This window comes from Oryzias latipes, chromosome 21 (genome assembly GCF_053564925.1).
Source record: "Oryzias latipes strain Hd-rR chromosome 21, Olatipes_Hd-rR_3.1".
NCBI lineage: Eukaryota > Metazoa > Chordata > Actinopteri > Beloniformes > Adrianichthyidae > Oryzias > Oryzias latipes.
This window is the reverse complement of record NC_136257.1, coordinates 21,504,825-21,530,131: the sequence shown is the minus strand read 5'-3', so window position 1 is coordinate 21,530,131 and position 25,307 is coordinate 21,504,825. Positions and strand designations below refer to the sequence as shown.

The 25,307-nt window shown below is 37.4% G+C and overlaps 1 protein-coding gene and 1 long non-coding RNA gene across 5 annotated transcripts in view; one reads left to right on the top strand and one right to left on the bottom strand.

Moving 5' to 3' along the window:
- Positions 1 to 20,332, top strand: part of ikzf2 (IKAROS family zinc finger 2) — a 137,483-nt gene extending 117,151 nt beyond the window's left edge. For 2 of the 4 annotated variants that reach the window (XM_078939925.1, XM_078939923.1), the window contains 7 exons: positions 2,319 to 2,366; positions 6,965 to 7,066; positions 9,438 to 9,626; positions 11,454 to 11,621; positions 14,571 to 14,708; positions 15,017 to 15,145; positions 15,937 to 20,332. In XM_078939925.1, the coding sequence (XP_078796051.1) occupies positions 2,333 to 2,366; positions 6,965 to 7,066; positions 9,438 to 9,626; positions 11,454 to 11,621; positions 14,571 to 14,708; positions 15,017 to 15,145; positions 15,937 to 16,733 (1,557 nt within the window). In that variant the 5' untranslated portion in view covers positions 2,319 to 2,332 and the 3' untranslated portion in view covers positions 16,734 to 20,332. Of the gene's footprint in view, positions 1 to 621; positions 904 to 2,318; positions 2,367 to 2,912; positions 3,009 to 6,964; positions 7,067 to 9,437; positions 9,627 to 11,453; positions 11,622 to 14,570; positions 14,709 to 15,016; positions 15,146 to 15,936 lie in introns of those variants that run through there. The other 2 variants (XM_004081700.5, XM_020713113.3) reach the window with 2 other exon arrangements.
- Positions 83 to 25,307, bottom strand: LOC144988847 (uncharacterized). The gene is made up of 3 exons (XR_013652899.1): positions 25,200 to 25,307; positions 784 to 849; positions 83 to 218 (listed from the first exon to the last, which is right to left on the bottom strand). It is a non-coding gene; the product is annotated as an uncharacterized LOC144988847 (long non-coding RNA).

The window sequence follows — 25,307 nt, the reverse complement described above, 5'->3', positions numbered from 1 at the left end:
GCGCGCTGGGTTCCTACTTGTAACGAGACTGTCCGCTTGTATTCATTCTAGCAGGACTGCAGATGCTTGAGGGCTGCTGGAGGCGCACGTCCGCGTAAATTGCAGGCAAGGAGCGTCTGTGATGGGGAGGGGGGAGGGGGCAGACGGTTGGCTGTACTGCGGGGAACCTGTTGAATTTGCAGCCGTCTGTGCGCTCCAAGCCCCGCAGACAATGCATTCTACCAAGAAAAGGGAAAAAAGAAGGAACAAAAAAAAAAAAACAGCACACCTTTTAGTTAGTATAGTTCTTTATACAAGAAGTGTTGGGTGTAATCATTTTTATTTTGACTGTCTGTCTGTCATGGGACTCTATTTTTGCTTTGGAGGTTTTTCGGTGATCTGTATCATTTCGTACCTCATCCGATTATTCCGGTTCTCAGAGAGGAGGGGGGTTGAATACCGGTTCGACCTTGAGTCACAGCTCAACAGCAGCTTTGCTTACCCACGGATTTCTCGCCCCTCTCTTGTTGAAAATAGCTTGGCTGCTCCCTGTCGCTATGGCTAATTCCTTAGGAACCGGTGGATCCAGTTTGATCCATCCCTCTTTTTCTTTCCCTTACCAACTTGTCGAGTCTCCCCCTCACTCTGTTCCTGCCAGAATCGCTGGGCTGCCTCATTTGATAGTCGCGGGAGTGACCTCTGATAGACTGGAAGTTTGGGACGGCGCTTTTAAGGTGGACAAGGCGACGGGGTGGGGTTGGAGAGAGGGGTGCCGGCGCGCGCAATCAGCTTTACAGCAGTCACCTGTGGCGCTCAGTAGATGCGCACCTCCAGTCCCCTCGGATACTTCTTTGGAACTTGTACGAATTCCTGGAAAATATAGAAACATTTTGTGTCAAAGTGAGACTTGACGGGACGACATAGGTAACACACTTACACACACACACACACACACACACACACACACACACACACACACACACACACACACAAAGTATTTATTAGTGAAAGGGAGGTGGGAAAAGCTCACCACTCCCTCCATCCATCCCTAACTGATTAGACTTTTTTGCGCAGGGGGGGAACTTGATTCTGTTAATCCAGGATTGTGGATTTTTTTTGTTTTGGTCTTTTACTTACGTATGTTTTGTTATTTGTATTGCGTTTTAGCTTCTTAAGTAGGTTTTCCCACTAGAGAAGCTTTCCTAGAATCTGAATTAACTTGTTTGCCCACTTTTTTCTATTTTCTACTGCACAGATTTCCCCTAAAACAACACAAACTCAAATCAGGAATGTGGCAGATGAGTGCAGCTGTCTTTGTCTACAACTAAATGACATGTCTAACCAAAAAAGTGGGCAAACTTAGGTGGTGGTGGGGCGAGATGCGATTTTGTTGCTGCTTTGTATTTTCCCTCTAAAGGGTTAAGTTTTAAGTTCTTCAAGGAAATCATAGCAGTGCATTGCTACCATGTAAAATGTTATTGTGACTATATTCACTCTGACAGCCTCTCATCTCTCTGATAAAGAGTTTTTTTCTACCCGTCTGCACGGCACATATCTTATCTTCAACAAGTCTTTTAACAGAAACAGTCAGCAAACATATAGACATAAAACTAAATGTTGATTTTATTTAGGCTTTCATTTACGGACGCTGAAGGTCCGTAAAATGCCAATGGGCATGTTTCATGTGGGTTTCGTCTAGTTAGGAAGTCATTACAGTTTTAGAATATGACATTTGTGTAAGTTAATTTAATTCATTCAAAATAAATGTTATTGATTTTGGACACAATGTTTTTGCAAAATGATTGTAGACTTTTGTTTCCGACTATAAGTTTCTTCAAACTTAACCTTTCAGGTTTTGTAGGTTTTCATATCAGTGTTGAACTGAGTTATATTGCACAAATGTTCATAGTTTTTGGCATTATTTTATCCCCAAAACATTTTCAATTCGAAAACTTGAGAAAACAAACAAAACAAAAAAGAAACTATGTAAGAAAAAGATTGTAACTCATTTTCTAAAGAAGGCATTTTATTTCCTTTTGTGAAGTGAAGAATGTGAAACTGAAAAATATTTTAGCTTGCTAGAAGCAGACATCAAGTTCTGTTTTAAGAGCTCAAACCCACTACTATTGTGGATGTCCGTTTTGAGGAACAAGTGTTTGAAGGCTCAATGTCGTCTTATTTTATTAACTTAATTTGTACTAAAAAATGTGAACATGATGCTTTAAAGTATAGATGGAAGATCAGAAAACATCAAAGACTGAAGCAGAAATGCATAACGAGACAAAATCATATCAAAATCATTTGGAGTGTGTAGTAATATGTCCTTTCGTGTTCTGCAGAACTCCTATTAAACATGGAAATGGAGGCTTCTGAAGACTATTCTGCAAGTAAGTTCTCATCTAACTTAAACTGTCAACTAACCACAAATGAAACAAATGCAGTGTTTCCAGTTTTATGAGATGATGCATCCCATTGCATTGGTTCCTGGAACAACACTTATGGTCTAATTTAGTTTTCTAATATGTTATAGTCTGTTAGGAATTTTTCACAATTCTTCCAAAGTTTTGGTGACACAAAAAGAGGTTAAAAACTGAAAAAAGAGGAAATATTTGCAATCACAACACAAACATTTCGAGGGATTTTCCCCACAATGCAAGCTTTTTCCTGTTCACCCCTTAAAGGTACAGAAAATGATGCATTAGCAACATCCTGTCGAATGCAGCAAACACTGGATATGCACTTTGTGGTGCTCCATTGCCCTTTGTTGGTTTCCTTTGGGTAAGATCTTATACTCTCCTCCCTACCCCCAAACATTTTTTGCATTTGGGTGAACATATATTTCAAACGCAGGTAGAGTGATGTTGATGACATCAGTGGGGACTTTTAGATCTCCATTGGGGGTTTGTATTTGTTGCAACACTTGGCAGGTGGGCTTAGAGGCAAAGGTGGAAGAAGAAGCTCTTTCTCCTTTGAAACATTGACCTACAATCTTGCTGTTAATGACAGGGCGGAAAACTAAATTTTTTCGGGTAAGTGGAACATTTTATGTTCTTCCATGCTCCCGTGTGTTGTAATTTCAGCAGATATACTTATTACTATTGCGTTGAAATTGTAGGTCAATAATTGAAACTTGGTGTGGCACAATTCGCTATACTCTTACCAGGCATTACTACTGTCCTTTAGAGGCATTTCTGTTTCCTACTACGTTGAATCCTTGATTTGTAATATCTACACGAATAATATTTTCATTCTACACGTTTGCACTAGCAAAAAGGGCAAAAAAATAACCAAAAAAAAACAACACGCCGGCGATTTGTTTGTTTTAAAACTCTCCCCAGTTGAAAATCTAGTGGTCCTAAACATAATAGAAGTAAAAGAAGAACAACTGCATGAGCTTGATTGGGACATATTTATCTTTTAGATCTTGCTCAATTGTGTGTCTACTTCCAGATCAAACGAGAGGGTTAATGTACCTATGAGGTCTGATTGGGCAAGAATGAACATTTTGTATTACATGCGGAAGAAAGGACCAACTGAGCTTCAATATTTTGTGGCTTGATATTGGAAAAGTCGGGCGGTGCTGTGAGTTAGCTCATTTAAAGAACTAACTCACGAGAGCAGAACCTGTAAGAAGCATGCTCTGAGTCTGTTGGTATTTGGTTAAAGGAGACCTGGCAAATGTATGTTTTTCTTTGTAAAGGCATTTGTTTCATCGTTGAAGTCTTGAAACCACACATTAACAATAATCAGTCAATGAAGTCTAGAGGATGGTGTTTTAAGTGTCTCTTTCTTTGAAAAAAAATGTAATGGAGCTTCACCAAACTCCATCGGCTAACTGATGAAATGAAGTTATAAATGCATTCACTTATACTCATGCAGTCATTTGTTTCCTTGAAATGCTTGTTTTGCTAAAAAAAAAAAGTTCAGATTAGCAGTAGAGATTTTAATGCTCCCATTTGAGAAGCATTTATTGTAAAGTTTGAGAAACGAAGTAATTTTGTATAAAAAAAATAGTTCTCCAACAAGCTGTTTTTTTCCTGCTTAGTAAAAGGTTTAGCTTACTGAAATATTCCATAGTGCGCTTTATATAAAGATTTTTTTCCTTTTTTTAAGGAAAAAAATGCCATTGCACACGTTGGTTTACAACACCAATCCTAAAAAAAAAGAGGCTAAATTACAAAACCGTAAAATATCCAACAAAACTATAGAAATAGATAATCTGTATTGCAAAAAAAAACCAAACATTTTCACGTCATCTGTAGGTTAAACAATCAATTTATTCACTGGACATCATGCAGATAACAGTATCTGTGAATCAAAGTTGTAGTATGAGCCATTCAGCTCCACTGAAAGCGTTTCTACGGTACTCACCAGTTCTAGTTTCAATTCTGATCACCTTGCGATCATTATGTCGATCATAAAAGATAAGAAAAAAAATAGACCTTTGACATCACGTAAATGAAAGGAATTTTTTTGTTTGTTTTTTAGCGTGGTCCTCTTTATATGTCAGATACATTCTACCCTGTTTAGCTTGTAAGAATCTCACACAAAGGAGCAACTCCTTGCATACATTTTAAATGGCATCCAATCAGATTTAGTCACATACAGAATCATTCTTTCCCACATTTACTCTCATGAACTAAATATTACTTTATCAAATGTCACAAACACTCAATTACCAAAACTTATTTCTATTTTACTTAAAATACGTTCACATTTTTACAAGACTTAATCTCAGATTATTGTGGGCAGTGACATATGCAAGGTTAATTTGAGTCCTAATCTGACGAGTATGGTAAGTTCTATTTTTGGTGACACTATTAATGCATGTTTTTCATTCTTTATTTGATAAATCTGTCTTATTTACAGCGTTGCAATTTATACCCTTTTAAACATTACCCTTGTTGGTCAGACAGTTTTTTTCAATGCCAAGCCATTACCACAAAATCCTGTTATGCAGAATCCACGGTGCAATGAAGAACTTGGCTTTTGAGCTTTTGTTTGACTGCAGATGTTTTGCACTAAAACTGCTGAAGATAAAGCATGAATGAGGGAAAACCCCCAAAGCTTAATATGACCTCTTTAATAGGCCAACACATTTTGAGGTGGACCATGGCAGGTTTCACTCCTTTCTGGGTCATCCCGTGTAATGTACTAAAACCAAGCTACAGGTGTATATTGGAAATTGCTATTTTTTAGGCGCATTTGTCGTAATATTCAAGTTTGTTCTTCACTAGCAGAAGCAGCTCATGTCAATCATGCCTAGGAAGGTCAAAGAGACGCTTGGTACTAAAGAAAACTATACATTTTTACCCCCACTTGTTGATTTGATCCATTTTCTTTCACCACATACATGGAGCATGAGTTTGTTGTATTGTATTTTTCGTAACTTTTGGAACTTTGAATTTGCCTAAAGTCGGAGGTTAAAAACTGAAAACCTGCCTTGTATTCTTTTTCAAATCCCAACTGGCTGAACTTGCTACAGACATACACTCATTTGGTTTCAGCGGTGAAGTCAGCATGAAATTACTCCTACAAGTTTCATATGTGCACATTTGTTCCTTTCCATTTGTTAGCACATCAAATCATCCCAATTTGGCATATTACTCAAAGTACCTTTTCCCCATCAACTCATATCTGGTTGATATTCTGGGCTCACATTTTGTTTCAGTTTGACTCAACAAAAGCAGGACACCAACACAAACCTTCAATTCCACTCATGAAAGCACAAATTTGTGGCTTTGTGCATTTATAACCCCATTTAAGATCTATGTATTTTATTGTCCAAAAATGTGAAGAAGAAAAAACCCTCCATTGTCTTTTTTTTTCTCCCCTTAAAATTGAGATATTTAGCATTTGCTTAATTCAAGTTAGTCAAACAGATTTTAATATGTGAAGAAATTTGCCCGACCTTACCATTCTTTTGTTTTTAAGGTTGAAATAATTAAACTGGGCATTTTGGTTTAAGCTTAGCCTTTGAACCCAAACGTGTTCATTTAAGGTTGAAATTGCTCAGCAATTTTGCTTTGAGGCATCTATCAGCATCTGTAACTGAGGGCTAATGGAAAATCCGTCATGACAAATCTGGGCCAATCCTGTCTCCAAGACAGCATTGCCAAACAGCCACAACTGGTCACCTGAGATTTCTTCCAACCCTAACCTGTGCAACCTGAGCCCAGGCCCAGGGATTGTATCATGGATAAAGTCTCCCAGTGAGCCCCACTCAGTGAGGCAGTCGCTGCAGCGGAACAGTACCACACAAGTGGTTGTTAAATGAGCTGGCACAACAAGCGGGAGTCAGACAAACATCAGGTCATTTAGGATTTTGGGTATTGTCATTATTCATAAATAAACCATCTAAATCATACTCTCTCATTGCTTTTATGCAAGCTTGTCTTAGTCTTTTTTGTTGTTTTTTTGCTGCTGTTGAGCATTTGACAGCTATGTATTATTGTGTGTGTGGTACGGGGTAAATAATTTTAGTAGATGATGACTCGGCGTGGTTCCTAAAGGATCTGACACCTGGGTCAGAGGGAGTGTTTGCCTGTTGCCACTTTATTGTTCTTGTGACCCTGCTGGGGCCGAAGTGTAAGGGGATAAGGGATTGGTTTTTCTCTCCCTCTGTGTGGACACTGGGCTATCCATAGCCTGTGTTCTGAACAGACTGCTGAGAGAATGCAATTTGATCTGCATTTGCTGGACATCAGGATCCCCATGCAACACAGTTGTATTTTAGTTACACCCCATCTTTTTGAAAGTGATCTTTTTCTTACTATGTACATTAAATCAAATTAATTAATCAATTTGCTGTAATTTAAAAATATATTTCCAACATGTTTTTGCATTGTCTACCTAACCTTGATTCAGTACAAAACAAGCAGCAAAAATTGGATGTGAAATTTTTTTTTTTTTTACATATTTCAAGATTTTTCAATTATTATTCCATAAAGCACAATAAAGATTGCAGGGTTTCCGTGTCTCCCAGGTAACGGTCAATGCTCTCCTGGTAAGGAGAACTCAAGAATGTTGGTTGATATGTCTGCACCTAATGGACAGACTGCTCTTCCAGGTCCTAATTCCCCCAGTGGTGAGTGCTCATTAAATATATTCATACATCCAGTCTGAACATGTTTTTTTTAATTTTTGTTAAAATAACATACTGTAACCTTATGTTCCTACTTCAATTTAGTTGTTTTAAAGTCTTCTGTCATTGCTCATAATTAACATGGCACGCAAGAAGCATGTTTCCATATTTTGCAATTTATTTAGTAGTTACACACACATCATGCATGTCAACTTGCCAGATGTGTGTGTAACTAAAACTCTGCAAGTATCTTCAAAAATGCAGTCCTAACTGTAACACTAAGCTTGAATATGGAGGATAAATAAGTACTTTTAAAACATTTTAAATGCAATGATGAAAGGAGTAGCTTGCAGGATAAGAGCTTTTGTAAAACATACCATGCTATGTTGTACTTGATTGGTCTTAATTATAACCAGTAGCTCGACCATCCCAGTCTCTTGACTTGCATGTGGTTATGTCGCAGTGATCCGGCACTTTAGGAAAAGGGGAAATAAAGTGAGACTATGGCCACTACGTGTGAAAAAGAGAGTGCTTCCTTGTAGCCTAAGCAAAAGGCAGGCAGACACTTGTGGAACTTCCTTAACATTTTGTTTGTGCCAGATCATGTGTCACAACTGAAGGGTTACAATCTGTAAGAAAATGGGAAGAAAAGGGGTTATCTTAAATAGAAAATACGAGTCACATTTCAGTCTTTGGACTGCATGATAGACTGTTGTAGGGGCAGAACAATCTCAACTGACATTTGAAACAATTTAGGTTGTGTTTTTTTTTCTTGTTTTTTTTTTTTTTGGAGAATTATGGGAAACAGACAAATGTACCTGCAATTGAAAGATGACTAGTATTACAATCATGGTTTCTTTTACCAATAAACCGATAGACATGTCTCTACCTTACTGATTTCTACATTCCACTCTGCCACCGCAGAGGCAGATGTAAAGATGCACAGAGCTGAGCTACAAGGACGTTTAGGTCTGTTCGTGTTGCCAGGATACAGCTGTCAAAGACAAGGCTCGTTTTCAACTTGGAAATCGGGATAAGTGTTCCTCTGTACAATGAGGGCTCACAGCCGCAGTTTGTCAAATAGAGCATCGTTAATGACATACTGCTTATAAATCTATTAAAAGAGATACATTTTTTAAAAGAGTGCGTTTTTTACTGGGCTTTATGGGTGCAATGAGGGCTGCAATAAAGCCAGAGACTACACTTGTCAAATGCAGGATAAGCGGGGGTTTATGAAACAATAAGCACATTTTCTGTGATTACCGACCCTGTTATTCCCAAAACAGGATCGTCAGGATAAGCCAGTTGTTCTTGGAGAATAAACAGGTTTTATTTTTCCTTAAGGTTTTTTTTACATTATGTAAGGTCTCCTTTACATTCATTAATTAATTTAGGAAAACTATAATGTTATTCTGAAAAACAAAAAAATACAGAAAATTGAAAAAATAATAACTTTCTGTGACAATTAAGACAGATCCACCTGTGGAAAAACTAAGTTTTACTAAAAATATTTTTGACTAGATGCCCTGAGTTGTTTCAATTAATTGATTTAGTTTTTCTTGATTTTTTATTTTTATTTTTTTTATTAACTTGAGTAGATTTATTGAAAACAAAAAGACAAATGTGTTTTAAATAAAATAGCATTATTTAATGACACATGCTGTAAGAAGTCATTGGCTAAGAATAGAACAAGTCAGTTGTTATAAAATGTTCCATTTTGCATTGAAAATAATCAATTACAGAAAATTGTTTTGAAATAAAACAGTCTTGACTCATTTACCCCACAGGATTTCTTTTTGCCCATTTGAAATGAAGCAAATAGTCAAATTTTTGGTTTATCGATTGTTTTCTTCAGATATATTTAAACCCATTAGAATTAGATGCATTGATTGATATCTAGAGACGCTGGGAGATGACTCCCCCCACACACCTTCACACACCCACACACAGGCACTATTGCACAATCTGTTTCCTTTTTCATCCAGCGAGTTTCTCATTGCTAGTCAACAGCAACCTGTACTGAGCCTCTGGCTCTTTCTTTCTCCCCAGGGACAGGCCAAAACCAGACAAGCCTGTTAATTCTCGTCACCATCTCAATTCTGTCTGCTAGTTGAACTTCCATATTCAACCAAACATAGCATTCAGTAGGAGTAGCCTTGGCCCCTTCTTGTTATTGTAGAATCTAGAACCAAAAGTCGTGTCAATTATATGTTTCCATTAGGAAGCAACACAGAATAAAATCAATGTAGCAAAAATAATTGATTTGCTGCACAGCATTCCAAAATATCACATAAGTTTAATAGTTTTTGTACATGTTGTGTAGTCAACTTTTTTAAGAGAGACATCTTAAGACACTTTGTATTTGTTTTAATAGAAAGAAAAATTAAGCAAGAAGAAGAAACTGTTGAAAAGGAGGACAGCGACCCAACACCTGAAGAAATGGGACAAATGCTGGATGACGGAGTGTCATTGGAAGACTCTGCAGCAGACAGTCCATCTAACACACAAGACGGGTTATCTGGAACAAACCCATCCTTTGATGGCACTATTAGACCACCAAATGGTAAAGATTTATCACTTTATAACCTTATTCAGTCTTTAACAAAGAAAGGTAGTACAAAAAGGTCTTTTTTACAAACATTGTAAGTTATTAACAAATATTACTAATTGTCTTTTATTACATCTCTGGTTCTGTGACGGTGACGGTGAGTCAGAAATCAGTTGTTGTCCTCGATAGTGGGTGGAGTTTTTTTTTTTTTTTTCTTCCGAACAATGCTTTAAGTTTGAAATGATAATCAAGGAAAAAATATCCTTGGAATCTCCCGCAACCTGTTCCAACTGACGACACAGCGGCCGAGTTGTCACACCATTAGGATTGCATTTCTCGTTCCCAATTGGCTGAAGATGAAAAAGATTAAACTTTTAAGAACAAGAGAGTATCCAAAATAAAAGTAAAAGACGCTACCAGAAACTGAGACACAGACATTCAGGACAAATACTGTGATATTGGTTCTTTCTCTGAAATCATAAATGTTCCTCGTTCCTCAACAAAAAAACAACTTAGTGTTAAATTAGTCTTAGCCAAAATAAATGTTAATATAAATGACAGTGACATTTGACCTCAACTCATTTAAAATTGTTACAGCGATTGTGAAAATTCTGCCTTTTTCTGGCAATAACATTAGCCTGGAGGTCTTCCACATGTTCTTACTGTGGTCTAAACTCAACTAGAAGCACTTTAGGACCTTGACTTTGTTTTTCCTTAAAAAGTTGTAATTTTATTTTGGGTAATTGTCTTGCTGAAAGTCCCTGAAGCAGCAGAATGCCGCCCTGGCAAACAATGCATTTTGATTAGTGCTCAACATGTCTTTTTTTCCTGATCCTTGCACTTAAACAAGGTTTCCAAAAGGAAAAAAAGGAAGAAAAAAAACATATATTCCAGAGTGAATTGGTTTTCATGGTTAAGAGGTTACTCTCTATTCTACTATCTTTAAGTGCTTCAATGTGTTTAAACAGATCTCCAAAAAGGCTCAATTGTCATTTTTAAAAATCTTTATGGACTAATAACTTCCTCATAATTTTAATAAGCTGTTGTATGTGAGCAGTAAAATATTTCACTTGCAGAAATTCTGATCACGATTAAGACTGGTAACTGCACTATTTGGACTCAAAGAACCATTGTAAATATAATGCTTCATTAAGTGTGGAAGTGTGACGTGGAAAATTCCAGGGTTGTAACTGGTTTTATTTTCTGTCTTTGAGAGCAAAAAGTAAAGTACCAGTTGCATACCGTTAATAAAATTCTGTCAATAAACTGATTGCAAGGAAAAATTTTACTTTGGAGGACATTTTGAAGTAAAAATTTCTTCTCTAGGAAGACACAGCTTTTATAAAGCAGCCATCCTGGCCTGCTCAGATCATGCACACATCAGAGAAATTCTAAATATACAACAACTGCAAGTTTGTATTTTCAGGTCAAGACGGCACGTCAGATTTTGTTCTAATTGAGAATGTAAAAGCAATGTTTTCTGGGTTTATTTCAAAGGGTTGCAAGGCCTTGTTTCTTCAAAAACAGATACCCAGTTTTATTGCAAAGTTTGCACTTGCACAAACGAGACCTCAGAAAAAAATATCCCTGACAGATAAGATCAAAGTAAAGACAGTTGGCCGTCATGCATGACACCATATTTTGCAAAAAAACAAGACTAGTGTCTGAGCTGAAATACCTCAAACCAGCTAATGAACATGGCGGTAAAGGAATGATGATTAAGGCTTGATTTACAACCAGTATACAGTCTGTTAACTGATTATGAATACTAAATTCTGAAGAACTGTTATATTCTAAAAACCTTCATACACGATGAATTGTGACCTTCTGTGTCTTCGTCAGGCGAGAGGCCCTTCCAGTGCAACCAGTGTGGTGTTTCGTTCACCCAGAAGGGGAATCTGCTGCGACACATCAAGCTGCACACTGGTGAAAAACCCTTCAAATGCCCTTTCTGTAACTACGCTTGCCGGCGCCGTGATGCCCTCACTGGTCATTTGCGCACTCATGCTGGTAAACCTCTTCCTTTGTGTCTTCCTTCTTTACTCATCAGCATTTGCAGGACTTTACCCAATCAACACATGAGCTTCGCTACTTGTGAGAACAGCAAAAAGGAAGTTGTGTTTCACATTTAAAAGAGATCTAAGCTAGATTATTTTTGTAAATGTTTGGCTTGTGTTGCATGTTCACACCGTTTCTGATTGGGGAGTTTGACCCCCAATTACTACAGTCACTTAAAAATCATTGTTAAAATAGATGTTTTTTTAAGGGTTTGTGAGTCGATGACAAATATTCTTGAGTTATTTGGTCTCAGGCAGGGGCAACCTCAAGTTGGAGACTATAGTTTTCTGGCGAGCTGTGTTTTCGTGTGCATGCTATAGACATCGCTGTAAGTGCCTTGTGGTTAGGTTCCAAGGACATGCAGTTTCTTAGCTGCTTGTCTTGCTACGGAGGAAACTGTTGAGAAATACAAGAAAGCTGGCAGTCTCGCTCAACTGTAACCCACTTTCCTATCAGAGGATATGCTCTCCCTTATGTTGTGCCTTTGAAATCAAGGTCAGACAATACCGTCATGTCTGTCTGTGAAGCCCTCCATGGGGGTTACTCGTACACTGTTCTCTTTATAGATAGTGACAAAGTTTGTGTTTGGGTGTGCACCCCGAGTAGTTGTGCAAAAATGTGGTACTCCTGTACTCTTATTTAATTGTTGTTGGATGTGTCTTTGATGCAGATCTAATAGCCTTTTAGCCTATATTTGTCTTCTCTCCTCTCTCCTGATGCCTTTTGTGTCCAGAGACTTGCTGCTCTAACATGGCAGTTTTGGGCTGGTGCACAGCCAAAAAGAGCAGGTGTAAAGAAAAAAAGAAGAAAAAAAACCATTGAAAGATAAGTCAGACGAGGAAAATCTGAAAACAAGAGTGAGAAACTGTGTTACCCTAGAAGTAAGCAGATTTCACTCACAAGAAAGAAGTTCTAAGTCTGTTTTACATATTTAAAGGTCTGAATGCTGACACCTCCCCGCTTACCAGACAAGTCAAGGGAGTGGGTGTAAAAAAGTTCCTGGATTGTGAATTCTTCAGGTTCCTTATATTGTATCTAGGCTGAAGTTCAAAAACTATACGTGAATCGACAAACTGTATTTAGAAAAAAGAAGAGTTAATTTAATGAATACTTTAAAGGAAAAAAAAAAAGAACTAATGGAAGATCTATTTTGTTCATACAAAAACAGATTTTCTATAAACCTTTAATAAAAGAATTGTTAAATAAAGTTTATCCTTTCTTATATTTAATACAATTTATGTGAAAACAGATTTTCATAATCATCATAAAAATAAAAAAAAAACAAAGATATTTTAATTAGTTATGTTAATACAAACTGAATTGTGGACTGACCAGAGATTCCCAGGCCTTACCTGAACACCTATGTATGGAGTCCATCTTAATGATTTGTCACATTAATGTGTGTTAAATCATTAAGATGGAAACCCCTGTGAGACCAACTGACACCTGTCAAGGTTTCATGGCTGGAAAGCAACAAAGTCTAATAGTTCCATTATGATGCCTCATTGCATGTATCCAGAATGAATTCAAATGGCATGAACCTGCATCGTCACCTACCCACCCTACTGATTATACAGAAACCCAGCATCACTCACTGATTCTTTTGTTTTGAAGCCCACTCACTCAGAAAATGTATACAATAATGTCTAATTTCTAATTCTTGGCATTCAATCATTTACAGACCACAGACGTACTCAATGACATGTATGATTTCCCGGTGATGCCAGTTTGCTTAAGACTGAAATCATTTAGTAACTAGCTTTGTTTTGTGTCATACAAAAATAACATCATTTAAGAATAAGTTCAGTGAAGAAGAGTGTAGGATTTAGAGTTCAGTTCTGGCTCACACTTTTATAGACATTTTTTTCGTACTATTAAAAATGACAGATTTTATGAATGTGTGTGAATCCGTGTTCGTGTAATACCGCCCCCATATTTCAAACTCTGACACGTTGGGTTCATCTGTTCTCACTCTGACAATCGTCTGGACTTTCTACACATCATTTTCTAGTAGTATTTAGCATCACAATGCCAGCACTCTTGTTACTTTGCTGACACTCAATGATGCTCTTTGGTTCTTAGTAGTATGCCGATGTGGCCTCTAGTTTACTCACTGACTCTCCTTATGAGTCAGTGAGTAAACTATTCGTTTTGAAAGTATCTAAAACAGGACATGGCTCTGTTGGTCTCTGGTGGTTTTTAGAGTAGATTTTTGACTTTTGCATCCAGCAGAAAACTGCTATCTTAACAGGAACAATAACATAAATAGCAATAGCTTCCAGTTTTGAAAATGTTTTTCAAACTTTTTTTATTTATTTCTTTTTATTTGATTCTTTTCCGGTTAAAAGGTGTTTGAGAATTCAATGAAATAAGATTACATTTATTTATTTATTTTTTACATTTACCAAACAAATACCCGTTTTTGAGATAAGACACACTGGATGAGTGGAAGGATGACTGAGACAGTAAAAAAGATACGTCTTCACATTTCCATTTGTCTCAGTAGGAAGGAATAGAATGAAACAGAAATGGCACAATGAATCACACTACACCTCCAAAGCAGTTCAGCCTGGAGTGGGTTTCCTACCACCATGCAAGCTCAGCTCTGGCGTTTACTCACGCTGTGGCACACCAGTGGGAGTTTACGTTGTCTTTCAAAGATTAAAGCTTTTTGACATGAAGACTTCATGGTGCCACTTTCTTTTGTCGCCCACAACTTGTGTTTCCTTACACTAGTAGTGGAACCTCCATGATCTCAAAGCTTACCTTTAGCTTTGTAGTGTTAAATGTTCACGAGATTTCACCACTACACATGGTTGCTGCAATGCAAGATGCTACCTGCCATGCAGGTGTGATTGAAGCTAACAGTTTCTTTCTTGAATCCCTTTTTTTTCCTTTTAGTTGGAAAACCACACAAATGTAACTATTGTGGACGGAGTTACAAACAGCGCACGTCTCTAGAGGAGCACAAAGAGCGCTGCCACAGTTACCTGCAGGGCATCGGTTTGGATCCCGGCAGCAACACTGGTACCTACACAGGTAAAGGACAATACTAGAACTGAAACCATGAGCAGTCAACTAGCATACTGCATCACTTAATATTGTGCAACTGATAGATCACATATGCATATGCTGAAAAATATCAAATAAAATCAAACTTGATTTGCAGCACTTTGATTTTCATTGTTGCTATTTTTTTGGATAGCATATTTTTGTTTTTGGAAATTACAAATGTCATATTGGAGTTAGTGTTGCTTTTTTTATTTAATCTGAAGAAAATAATATACGAAAAAAAAACCACATAAACACCTATGGTGTTTAAACTGCTTTTCCAACTCTTGAATCAGATGTTCCAAAAGAAGCCAGACCCTCTGCAGAACCCAACACCATGGCTACCTATGAACGGCCCCCTGTAATCGAAAAACTTAACAGCAATTTAGGCAAGAGGAAGAGCACCACGCCTCAGAAATTTGTGGGTGAGTATTTCAGTCAAAGCCCAGGCAATTAGCACCTTCATTTGATGTGTTCAGACCCCTGGTGGTGCACAGAATAATTTAGTTTACCTCTAGTTGAGTTCAAAGTTAGGTTTTATCCATTACTGTCCTGTTTATTCCCTCCTTTTCAGAGTCTCCACTTTATGTATTCATTTGGTTACTTTTTGTGTGTGTAACAATCACAAATACACAAAAATGTAGCAGTTGTGCATATTTTAAAATCTCCCACCCCATCCAAACTTTTTCAACTGACTTAATAGAAAAAAAAGTCTTTATAAAGTTGTTTATTTGTTTTGTTGTTTGCTTCTAGTTTTTGATTCATCTTCGTTGTGCACAATTACATGCCTTTGTCATAGTTATTTGCTATTTTTTATTAGCTTCATGCTACACTATTAGACAGACAGAGAGAATGTGAGAGAAAAAAAAGATTGAGCAAGCAGAGGACCTAAAAGCAAGGAAATGTTTTTCACTTTGTGGTTAGGTACACCTGTAGCTTTGCTATTGCCCTTATCAAGAGCAAAAAAAAAACAGCTTACCGCATCCCTGTTCTGGAGGGGTTAAACAGTGCAATTGTAGATGGATGGGGCTTTCCACCCCAATAAAATTAACATACAGAACAAAATATGAAAACAAGATCAGAAGCAAAAGTGAGACTCAAGATGGGTGAGCAAGAAAATGATACCTATGGTTGCACTGTACTGTCTAAAAGTTATTTGGTTTCTTTATAAGATGGCATTGTATTCTCAGTTCCTGCTCAATTCTGTTATTTGCAGGAGAAAAGCCTGCACGCTACAGCTATCCTGATTTAGGCTATGAGATGGGCCTTAAGTTTGAAAAGCAGGCCGAGATGTTACCGCCCCATATGATGGACCAGGCCATCAATGATGCCATGACATATCTGGGAACAAATAATCTGCGCCCAGTGCTCCACCATCCAGGTCCTCCTCTGTCCATGACAGAGGTGATGCCCATGATCAACCCCATCTACCACCCTGCCGTCATGTCGCTGGGCCATCGAACAGAGTGTCGAGGAAACTCGGAAACTCTTCCACCTCAGCCCGCTCACTTTCTCAACCATCCCACTTTAAATGGCCCAACTGCCTTAACCAGACAGAGCAAGTCCCTTCAATCAGCACAAGAGGAATCCCCCAACAACAGTGGTATTGACTCTGCTGACTCGGCTCGCAGCAGTCCTCAGGACAAGCAGAGCTACCATGGCAGCAATGTTCCCGCAGGCCTCAGGTCCCGAGGCAGTCCAGCTGTGCACTGTTTGAATGATCGGGCTCCAGACGTGTCACCAAGAAGCGGTGTGAGAGTGGGAATGCGCGTTCCTGCAGAAAGGCCCGCAAGCAACGAGGGGGTGCGAGTGTTTGGACGAGAGGGGAATGAGCTGCGGGCCTTCCAGTGCGAGCACTGTCAAGTTCTCTTCCTGGACCACGTCATGTACACCATTCACATGGGTTGCCATGGATACAGAGATCCACTGGAGTGCAACATCTGTGGCTACCAGAGCAAAGACCGCTATGAGTTCTCCTCACACATAGTCCGTGGAGAGCACACCTTCCACTGAGGGGAGGAGCAGGAACCAAGAAGAGTCCAAAAACAAAAGGAGCCACAGTTACTCATCCTTATCTCCTCTGAAAACTCCACAGGTGAACGGCACTGCAGTGTAGCACAAAGACTATATTTTAAGATGCTGTCTGTTCATTGGAACTCTTGAACAGTCAGACAAAGAATGGGCCAAAGACATATTTTCTATTTAAAATGCTTAGAGGAAAGAAGGTAAGATTTTATTTGGGTTTTGTTGTTGTTGTTTTTCTTCTCTCTCTTTTCTCATGTTAAACAGAGCAGCTGTCAGATCACGTATACATTTTTCCTCCAAATAATATTTGAAAGGGTCTCCATTTATTCTTGTGCCTTCACACAGAGAAAAAAATCATGTTGCCTTGATGGGCTCACTATGGTGGATAGAATCATTAGGTTTCCACTCAGCCCCAAAAGAATTTTGTGGGGTTGTTTTGGGTTTTAGGAAAGACAAAAAAAATACACCAACAAGGGAATCAAATTGCTGAACAAAAGGGCTGAAAACATTTGGACTATTTTTGCTAATTGATTAGCAACTTTTTTTCTGATACTTATGTCCAAAAATGTACAACAGTATTTAACAAATTATAAATATTGATGGTATTTTCCAGAAATTGGGATATTTTACAGGATTCCAAGCTGAAAAGCTTTGGTGCCATTGTCAAAACATGGCAATCAGTATGAAGAAATTAAGCAAAGTGCATTTAGGCTCAAATAAATTATTTTGCCATTTACATATATCTGGATTTCTTTTTTAGATTTTATGGTAAACTAAAAATCTATACATTTTGTTAACACAGAGGTAAGACCATTCAAATTAAAAATTTATATTATCATTACAATTTAACATTTTTAAAAAGTCAATTTTCTTTTATTCTATAGCAGTATAATGATTGAACTGTATTAATATGGGAACATTTGTAATTCATTTACAGAATTACACTGGAGCCAGTTAGAAATAACTAATCTATTTTGCCAATTTTTTTGGTTTGGGATTGAAAAGTGTTGTTACAGTTTCCATTCAAACTCACTGTAGACATTTGGCTTTTTGTACCTCTTTCTATCCATCATAATCAGCCTCTATTCATCATGCCTTCAAAAAGTAAAACCATTGATTGTAAACTAAAAACATAAATAGGAAAGTACACAAAGTGTCTGCTAATTATTCTCGTCAAACCTGTGACCTTAAAAGACATCCTCCTTTGTAAGCCTTCAAGGTGATCCACATGACTAACTAGCAATTTGTCTGTTTCCTTTCTCAAATGTCAATATATCCGGGTGTCTGATTTGTTGTGTTGCGTGAACTTTAATTCGCCATCTGATACACAAAGCTGGAGGAGTACATCCGCAGTTAAAAAAATAGTGAATAAGAAAATGTTGATTAGGTTTCGCCTTAAGGATCTGCATAAGAGCATGGCTGCAGTTTAGTGCTTTAGGACAATGGGTATCAAACAAAGATGCAGCTAGAATGAATGCTTTCTGGCCTTACTTAACTTTTTTTTTTCCAAGGATTGAATACATTGTGAGGTTTACAGCACACTTGCTGAATGTGTATGTTAAAACCGCCTTAAACCCATTTTGAAATATCCACTAGCAAAACTATTTCCTATCTGTGTAACATAGACAAAATAGAGAAACCCCAAAGTGTCTCTAAAGCTATAAGTTGAACGCTGGTATGCCCCCTTCCCACCCACACTCTATCATGACTAGAATGCTGTCTTAATACACCTGCCTTTTTTGTTTTTGTTTTTTTGTTTTTCACTTTACCACCATCTCATAGCACACATACCCTAATAGCTGGTGCTGTCTCCGTCTGGCTCTTGGAGCTGCTGTAAAATCTCCGTCGTGTCTGACTTTTTACAAGGAAGGATCAAGAACAGGGGCAGCACAAACTGAAGGATAAGCGTGTGGTAGGGTTGGTCATCATTTCCAAAATACTTACTACTAATTCCAATGGCCTAAATCTAAAACCGGTTCTTTAACAATATATTTTTTTCCAACAAAAATTAAAGGAAAGATTTCTAACAAAACATGTTAGAACGTTTGGCTTTATTACAAGTGTTAAGTCCATTCACAGACTTATCTTTTCAACCAATGTAGAAAGAAACAAGCGGAAGATGAAATGCATATTATTACCGCAACATGTGACAATATAGTTCAAGCAAATCTATGATGTATGTGAGGAATAATGCTACTGACCATTACCTGAAGTAGGCACGATGAGTTTTCTGACCCACTGACATTCTCTCTGGTATCACAATTTGGCATTATTCTTGTAATGCTTGATAGTATCAATGCAATGGAGTCTGTTTTTAAAAAAAGTGCTTAACTCCATACCCAGCCCTGGTGTGTGATTATCAATGAAGAGGAAGTTACCACATAGTTGGTTTACTTTTACTTTTTAGTGGCTCATGGAAAAAAGTAAGACAATCCTACCATATTGCATTGAAGGATAACGCATTCTAATCCATAAGGCCAGTTCTTCTAAATAGCCACTGTCTCCATTAGGAAAGGAGTCAGCTGAAACTGTGCTTGGTACAGTTGGTAATGCACTTTATGTCTATAGGGAAATACCTGGCATTATTTTTAGTTTAACACATTTGTTTTCTGATTTCATTAATTTTCTGGCAATTATTGTTTTTTTTTAATGCTCAAAGGATAAACTTTCTGATTTTTATATCTATTTGGAGTCAAAAGGCAGCTTGATCACTTTTTATTTGTTGCCTCTTTACATAATGAACAACTTTTTGCAAAGCTCTGGCTTGAACATTGTTTACATCTTCCATTATAAGTTTAACTTAACCCGGTTTAAATTCAACTTGCTCTCTTTGCATCACTTTTTTCCCCTTTTCATCTATATAATGAGCCTTATGTAAAATAATACAAGGGGGGGGGGGGACATGTCTGCCTCCTTTTTAAAGGGGTCTTTACTTGAAACTTTCAATCTTTGCTATTGCTACAGAAATTCCGGGGATGTGATTTGTAAATTTTAAAGATAGGCGTGCGAAATATCTATTTTTCTGCTGAATTATTGATATGAGTTGTGTATTTTGTGTGTTTTTGAAGTTTAAACATGTTTACAAAAATTGTTAAACACAGGGTTCTGGGTGACTCGTGCTCTCAAGGAGGATAAGAAACAACTGGCACTGAATGTTAGAATTATCCAGGCTTGTATGTTGATTGATCAGTTTCTACAGCGTTGCTGACTTTCTTATGTGAGGGCTCTCAGGTAAAATACATAAGCTTTTTTTAGTGTCCAAAAATGGAATCTTTCATTTTTAACTAGTACAGAAAAAGACACACAAACCATATATTAACAAAATGAATTCACGACTCTGACTGGTGAAGGAGGTCTGAGGATCAGCCCTTTTGGTCTGCCTGACTGTTTTTTTTTTTTTTTGTTGCTCTTTTGCATTAATGACCTTACATGAAGACACACTGCTGTGAAGAATAAGATGGTTATTTTTCTTAAAGTAATTACTGGTTTTACCCTCTTGTTGTGAATTTTGACACTGGAAATAAAACTTATTGTTGTACAATCATGCAAACTGTACTTTTGTTCCAATTAAAAGGTATTATGAGAAACATCCGTCCATATTTCATCCATTTTTACGTGACAACCAAACACAATCTATGCCTTTGTAGAGTTTGATTATGACTGGCAAGCAGAAAAATGCATGTTCTGTTGGAGAAAAAAACGTTTTTAAAGCTGTTCATATGGGAAAAAACTTAACATCCCAACTGCAAAATTAAAATGATTCCATTTTATAAGAGCAATTGACAGATTCTACTTCCTCAATCTTAAGAAAAAAATCTAAAATTCATACTGATCAGCCAAAATTAAAGTGGATTCTTTACTGCCGTACAGTACTTGGCTATTCAGCTTAATCAGATAGTCACAGAAATAACAAACAGCAGCCCAAAACTTTAATGGGTCAGTCGTATGATCCAAATCATGCAAAGAATGAGATAAGCGTGATAAAATAAAAGCACTTGTGGAGCAAAAGGGGCTCAGCTGGCAGTTTGACAGTGTGCTGATAAAGCAGCTCTGTGGTTATACATTTCTAGTGGGTCTAAAAGATTAACAGATGGCATTTAGAAAATGTCCTTACATTACACAAGTTTACAGACAAATAGGAGATGGGGTTAAATGCCTAATATTTATTCTTTGTCCTAATTAAAGATAAATAAGTAATGACACATTTTATGTCCATGAAATCTACCCTTCCTGATAAAAGGGTAACTTGTGCAGCCACACTGTGGAGATATGGAGGTTTACCTTAGTTTATAATGCACTGGCGGGTGTTTACTCCTTTTTCAGTTTTCATCTATGAACAGGTGGGCGCCAGAGCCTGTTGAAGCCTCTAAATGTCAGAGCTGTCTCCCCCTTACTTCTTTAATCTACGCAGCGCATACACATACTTGTACACATTCCGCCAGCAAAAACACACAAAATCAAAGCTATGTGAAGGCGTAGCAAAACTGAGATGTGTAAAGGCTTAAACAGACCCCAAACTGTATCTTTGCATCTTCAGGTTTCACCATTTCCCTGCCTGCGTCTTGATTGTTTGCCTCCATCTAGACTTGATCTCCGTTTGAGCAACACTTTTAGCCCAGGGATAACACACCTGCACCCACTTTGCGGTAATTTTAATGCTCAGACATCCCTTTTATTAAAAAAAAACTGATAATCAAATGATGGGTAAACGGAATAAACACATAGGTGCAGGCAAATGACAAACAAAATGAATAACGGAAGCAATGGCAAAAGCACAACCTATGCTTCAAACTACAAAACTGCCAAAAAACTCATCATGATTTTTTAAGTTAAAGCTGGTAAAAAGTGTAAAAAAAAGGAATTGTCTTATAGTGCATTTTTGAAGCAACAAACAAAAATCACATAACACACCCTCATAGTCAACATGATCACAACACAAAAATCTGGCAGGTACAGGGAAGTAGATCAAACAAATCATATGCAAATTAGATGGTAACACTTTATATTAAGATTCCTTAACAAGCTTTGTTAACACATTAACAAGCATTATAAATGAATTTATAGGGTGTTAGTAAGACATTTATTTTTGTTAAACACATCAAAAGTTTCTCTACAATTAAAGGGTGTGTGGCTCTAGACTGAGCTGACCAGGAGATGAAAAAAAAAGAAAAAGCATGTGTCAGTGTTTATGAAAAGTTTTTACTGCAGATGATACCTTTAAGGAATTCTGTTTTCTTTTTTTAGTCTAAAGTGACTTTGTGTGAGTCGATGTGTTGCTGTTGCAAGTGACAAAGCTGGTGAATTATCATTACTGCGCAAGTGTAACATTTTATCAATTTGATAACACATTTTCAAAATAAAATACATTTTGAGAGTTCGTTCCATAGCAAAATCTTCTAAACTAGACTGCGGTAAAGATGTTTACACAATTTCTTTGATGGTGACTAAAATTAGCAATTTTTCTTTTTAAATGTGTTATCATCTTAGAGAAAACACAGGTGGTAAACGATACTAAAGTCAAATTACACCAAACCTTTTCTAATACAATGTTTTTTGGGGTTTTCATCATAAGAAAAGTTTTCAAATTTTCATTTAAAAAGTTGTCCTTTAAGCTAATTTTACTATTTTGATTTTAGATTTTCTTTTTTCCTGTTAGTTTAATAAAGTAGGCAGGGTTTTTTCTTTTTTTTAAATTAACTGTTTATTTTTATTTTTATTATAGCCATGCAAACCCCTGCATACAAACTCATTTTGACCGCAGCTATCAGAGTATTTCTGTTCCTTGGCAGGACAGACAGCTATAACAGCTTTGTGGCTTTCCTGCAAGACTTCCTTTGTCGAGTTCTACCACCGATAAGACTTCATCTGCAGATCCTGTCTGACAAAGAAACCTGTACAAAAGTCTGAAATACTATGGAAACTATTACCTTCCACACCTAGACATGCTTTGTACTTTAGGATTAATCCAAAACACACCTCATGATGTCACTGGAAAAGCATTCTAAAGCAAAACGTGACTAAGCCGTCACTGTGGTTTGAATTCAAAATATTTGTGGAATTACTTTTATTTCAGGTCAACAGTGTAGCCTGTCCAAGCGCTGAATGAGGAACAGTTCCGACTCTTTTTGAGCTCAGGTGAGTGTGGATCCTCAATTGGGTTGTGCAACTGCCTGGTGATGAGTCCCAATCCTGTTTTTCCTGCCGGGTGGATGTTTGGACAGGCCCCTAAACCTTCAGAGATATGAATGCACATACACACACGTGGGAGCAACTCGTACGCCTGCTTGGTTTCTGCTACACACCCATATTTTAGAAGGTAGTTAAGCTAGTTACTGTGGAAATCTGGCATATCAAATGCAGCAGCTTTGTCAAGTCTTTGTACCGCTTGTATTTGTTGTAATTTGAGATGTTGGGAAAAGATGTATGCAAGTCGGTGATCGATTGGTGTAATGTCATTGCTGCAACACCAGAGGTGGAGACATTTTGCATGAGAATCTCCAGGCAGTTGGGGGATTTTGCTTAGCGTCTTTTTCTTCTCTTTCACCTCACAATTGCTTAAAGATATAAACCTTTGAGATAAAAAAAAAAAAAAAACACAAAAACAAAACAGATGAATTGTTAAAAGGTTCCCATTAAGAATATCTTTGACTTAGTAGAAGATAAACCCGTTGCTTTAGATTTCTGGAGCCAAGCATCTATCATGGTTTGTGGTCAGAGTGCGAGGTCTCAATATTGTGCGGGCAGGAAGGGAACTTCCACTTTCTTTCCTTGCTTACCCGTGCTGCTGTAAATAACTTGCACAGAGAGACAAATAGAGAAGTGCGTTTTCGGCAAGTGCAAAATTGTGCAGCTACACCTCAACGTGGAAAAGTCAGCAGGAGATTGCTTAAAGGCAGTGCAAAAGCAGGAAGGAAGAGTTTGTAGAGTGAGCACAAAAGTGCACACATCAGTTGCAACTTGGGAAGTAAGACTGACAACATAGGAGAGGTGTAGAGAGAAACGGTGAAAGAGAAACTGAGAAAAGGGGGATGATAAATACAGGAAGAGAACGTGACAGAAAGTCTGGGTTCTGCAGAGCGATGCACACCTGCTAATCCGCTTTGAAAATGTATTGAGAAACAACATAGAGTTTGAGGGCTACCATAAGGCAGACTGCTACAGCTTCACTGAAAGGAATTGGGATGGGAGGATACAGATACTGGTGGTTTGACATAAGTGGATACACAGCTGCTATGAGCTGAACTGAAAACAGGAAATAAAGGAGAAGACAAACCCTGCTTTTTGTTTTTACACAAAACAAAAAAGAAAATTTTTTTTTTATATCAGCTAAAGCTGAAAACTGAGTGTTAGTCATAGCTCAAACCAAGAAAAACCTCTAAAAATTAATGTGAATGCAGTTTGAATGTCACAAAACTTTTTCTTTTTTTTTTTTCCACTAGAGTTCAGCAGTTTTGGGGGTGGAAAGAAACATGGTAAAACTTATCACGACTTCAAAACTGCTGTTAACTAAAGTAAAAAAAAAAAAATGTCATCCCTTGATGTAATTCCATTTGTATCACAGAGATGCGCAGCTCCTCCCTGTGTACCTCTGCCCTTTATCATCACTCAAATCCACACAGCACGAGTGCCTCACTCCAGCTTGCAATGAAAGGCTTTCAGCAGAACATCCATCCAAAAGAGGATTGGAATTCAAAATGATACCAAGTTTTGAATGTGTTTGACTTAATGTGGAAGGTGTCAACAGAGCATTGCGCAGAGCTGTTTCTGAACAACGATGCAGATGAGGTGTCAGAAAGCTGGAGAGGCTTGGCTTTATTTGATTTCTCAGAAAAGAAAAGGGACAGAGCTGGTTAGTCAAACTGAAATGGTGTCATTTCATCGGTTTAATCCTGTCACTACAGTGTACTGTACATTATTTCACAAACCAACAATGAAGAAATGAACACATTTCAAACGGCAATAGTAAAATGAAAAGACAAAAAAAGATGCATGCCATCACTTTCATAAAGATTTACAAGTTATCGATCTGAGTAAAGTTAAGGGTTCAAAGTGTTTAAATGTGCGTCTCCTTTGAATCTTTTGAAGACACTTTGCTCTGCAGTGTTGAAAATCCCTTCTAAATTTTTTTTTTAAATTGTCTTTGAACCTTTTTTTGCAATTTCTTCTCACAATTCTTAACAAGCTTGAGAGCTTTTGCAGCGTTTGCTCTTCAAAGACTCAACTCTTTGTGAAAACTTTTTTTTTGTGTCAAATCATGTTTTGGAGCTTCAGTGTTTTAAAAGTAAACCATTGGAATAAACGATTTTAAACACAAAACTAGAAAACTCTCCTGTTTCAACTTTATAAAAAAATGGTTTACATATTCAAGTCAAAAAAATGGATATAAAAAGGAATTTATAAGAGAAGGAGATTGAATACTAAAAGTAGTGCAGGTTCCACACGCACATGTCTCACCTGTTTTGCAAATGTCAGCAGATTTGTTGTGGTTACAGACTCTTGGGTCAAGATTCAAAGTCAGGAGATGGAAAGACTGACACATTTTAAAGTGATGCCAGTGCCTGT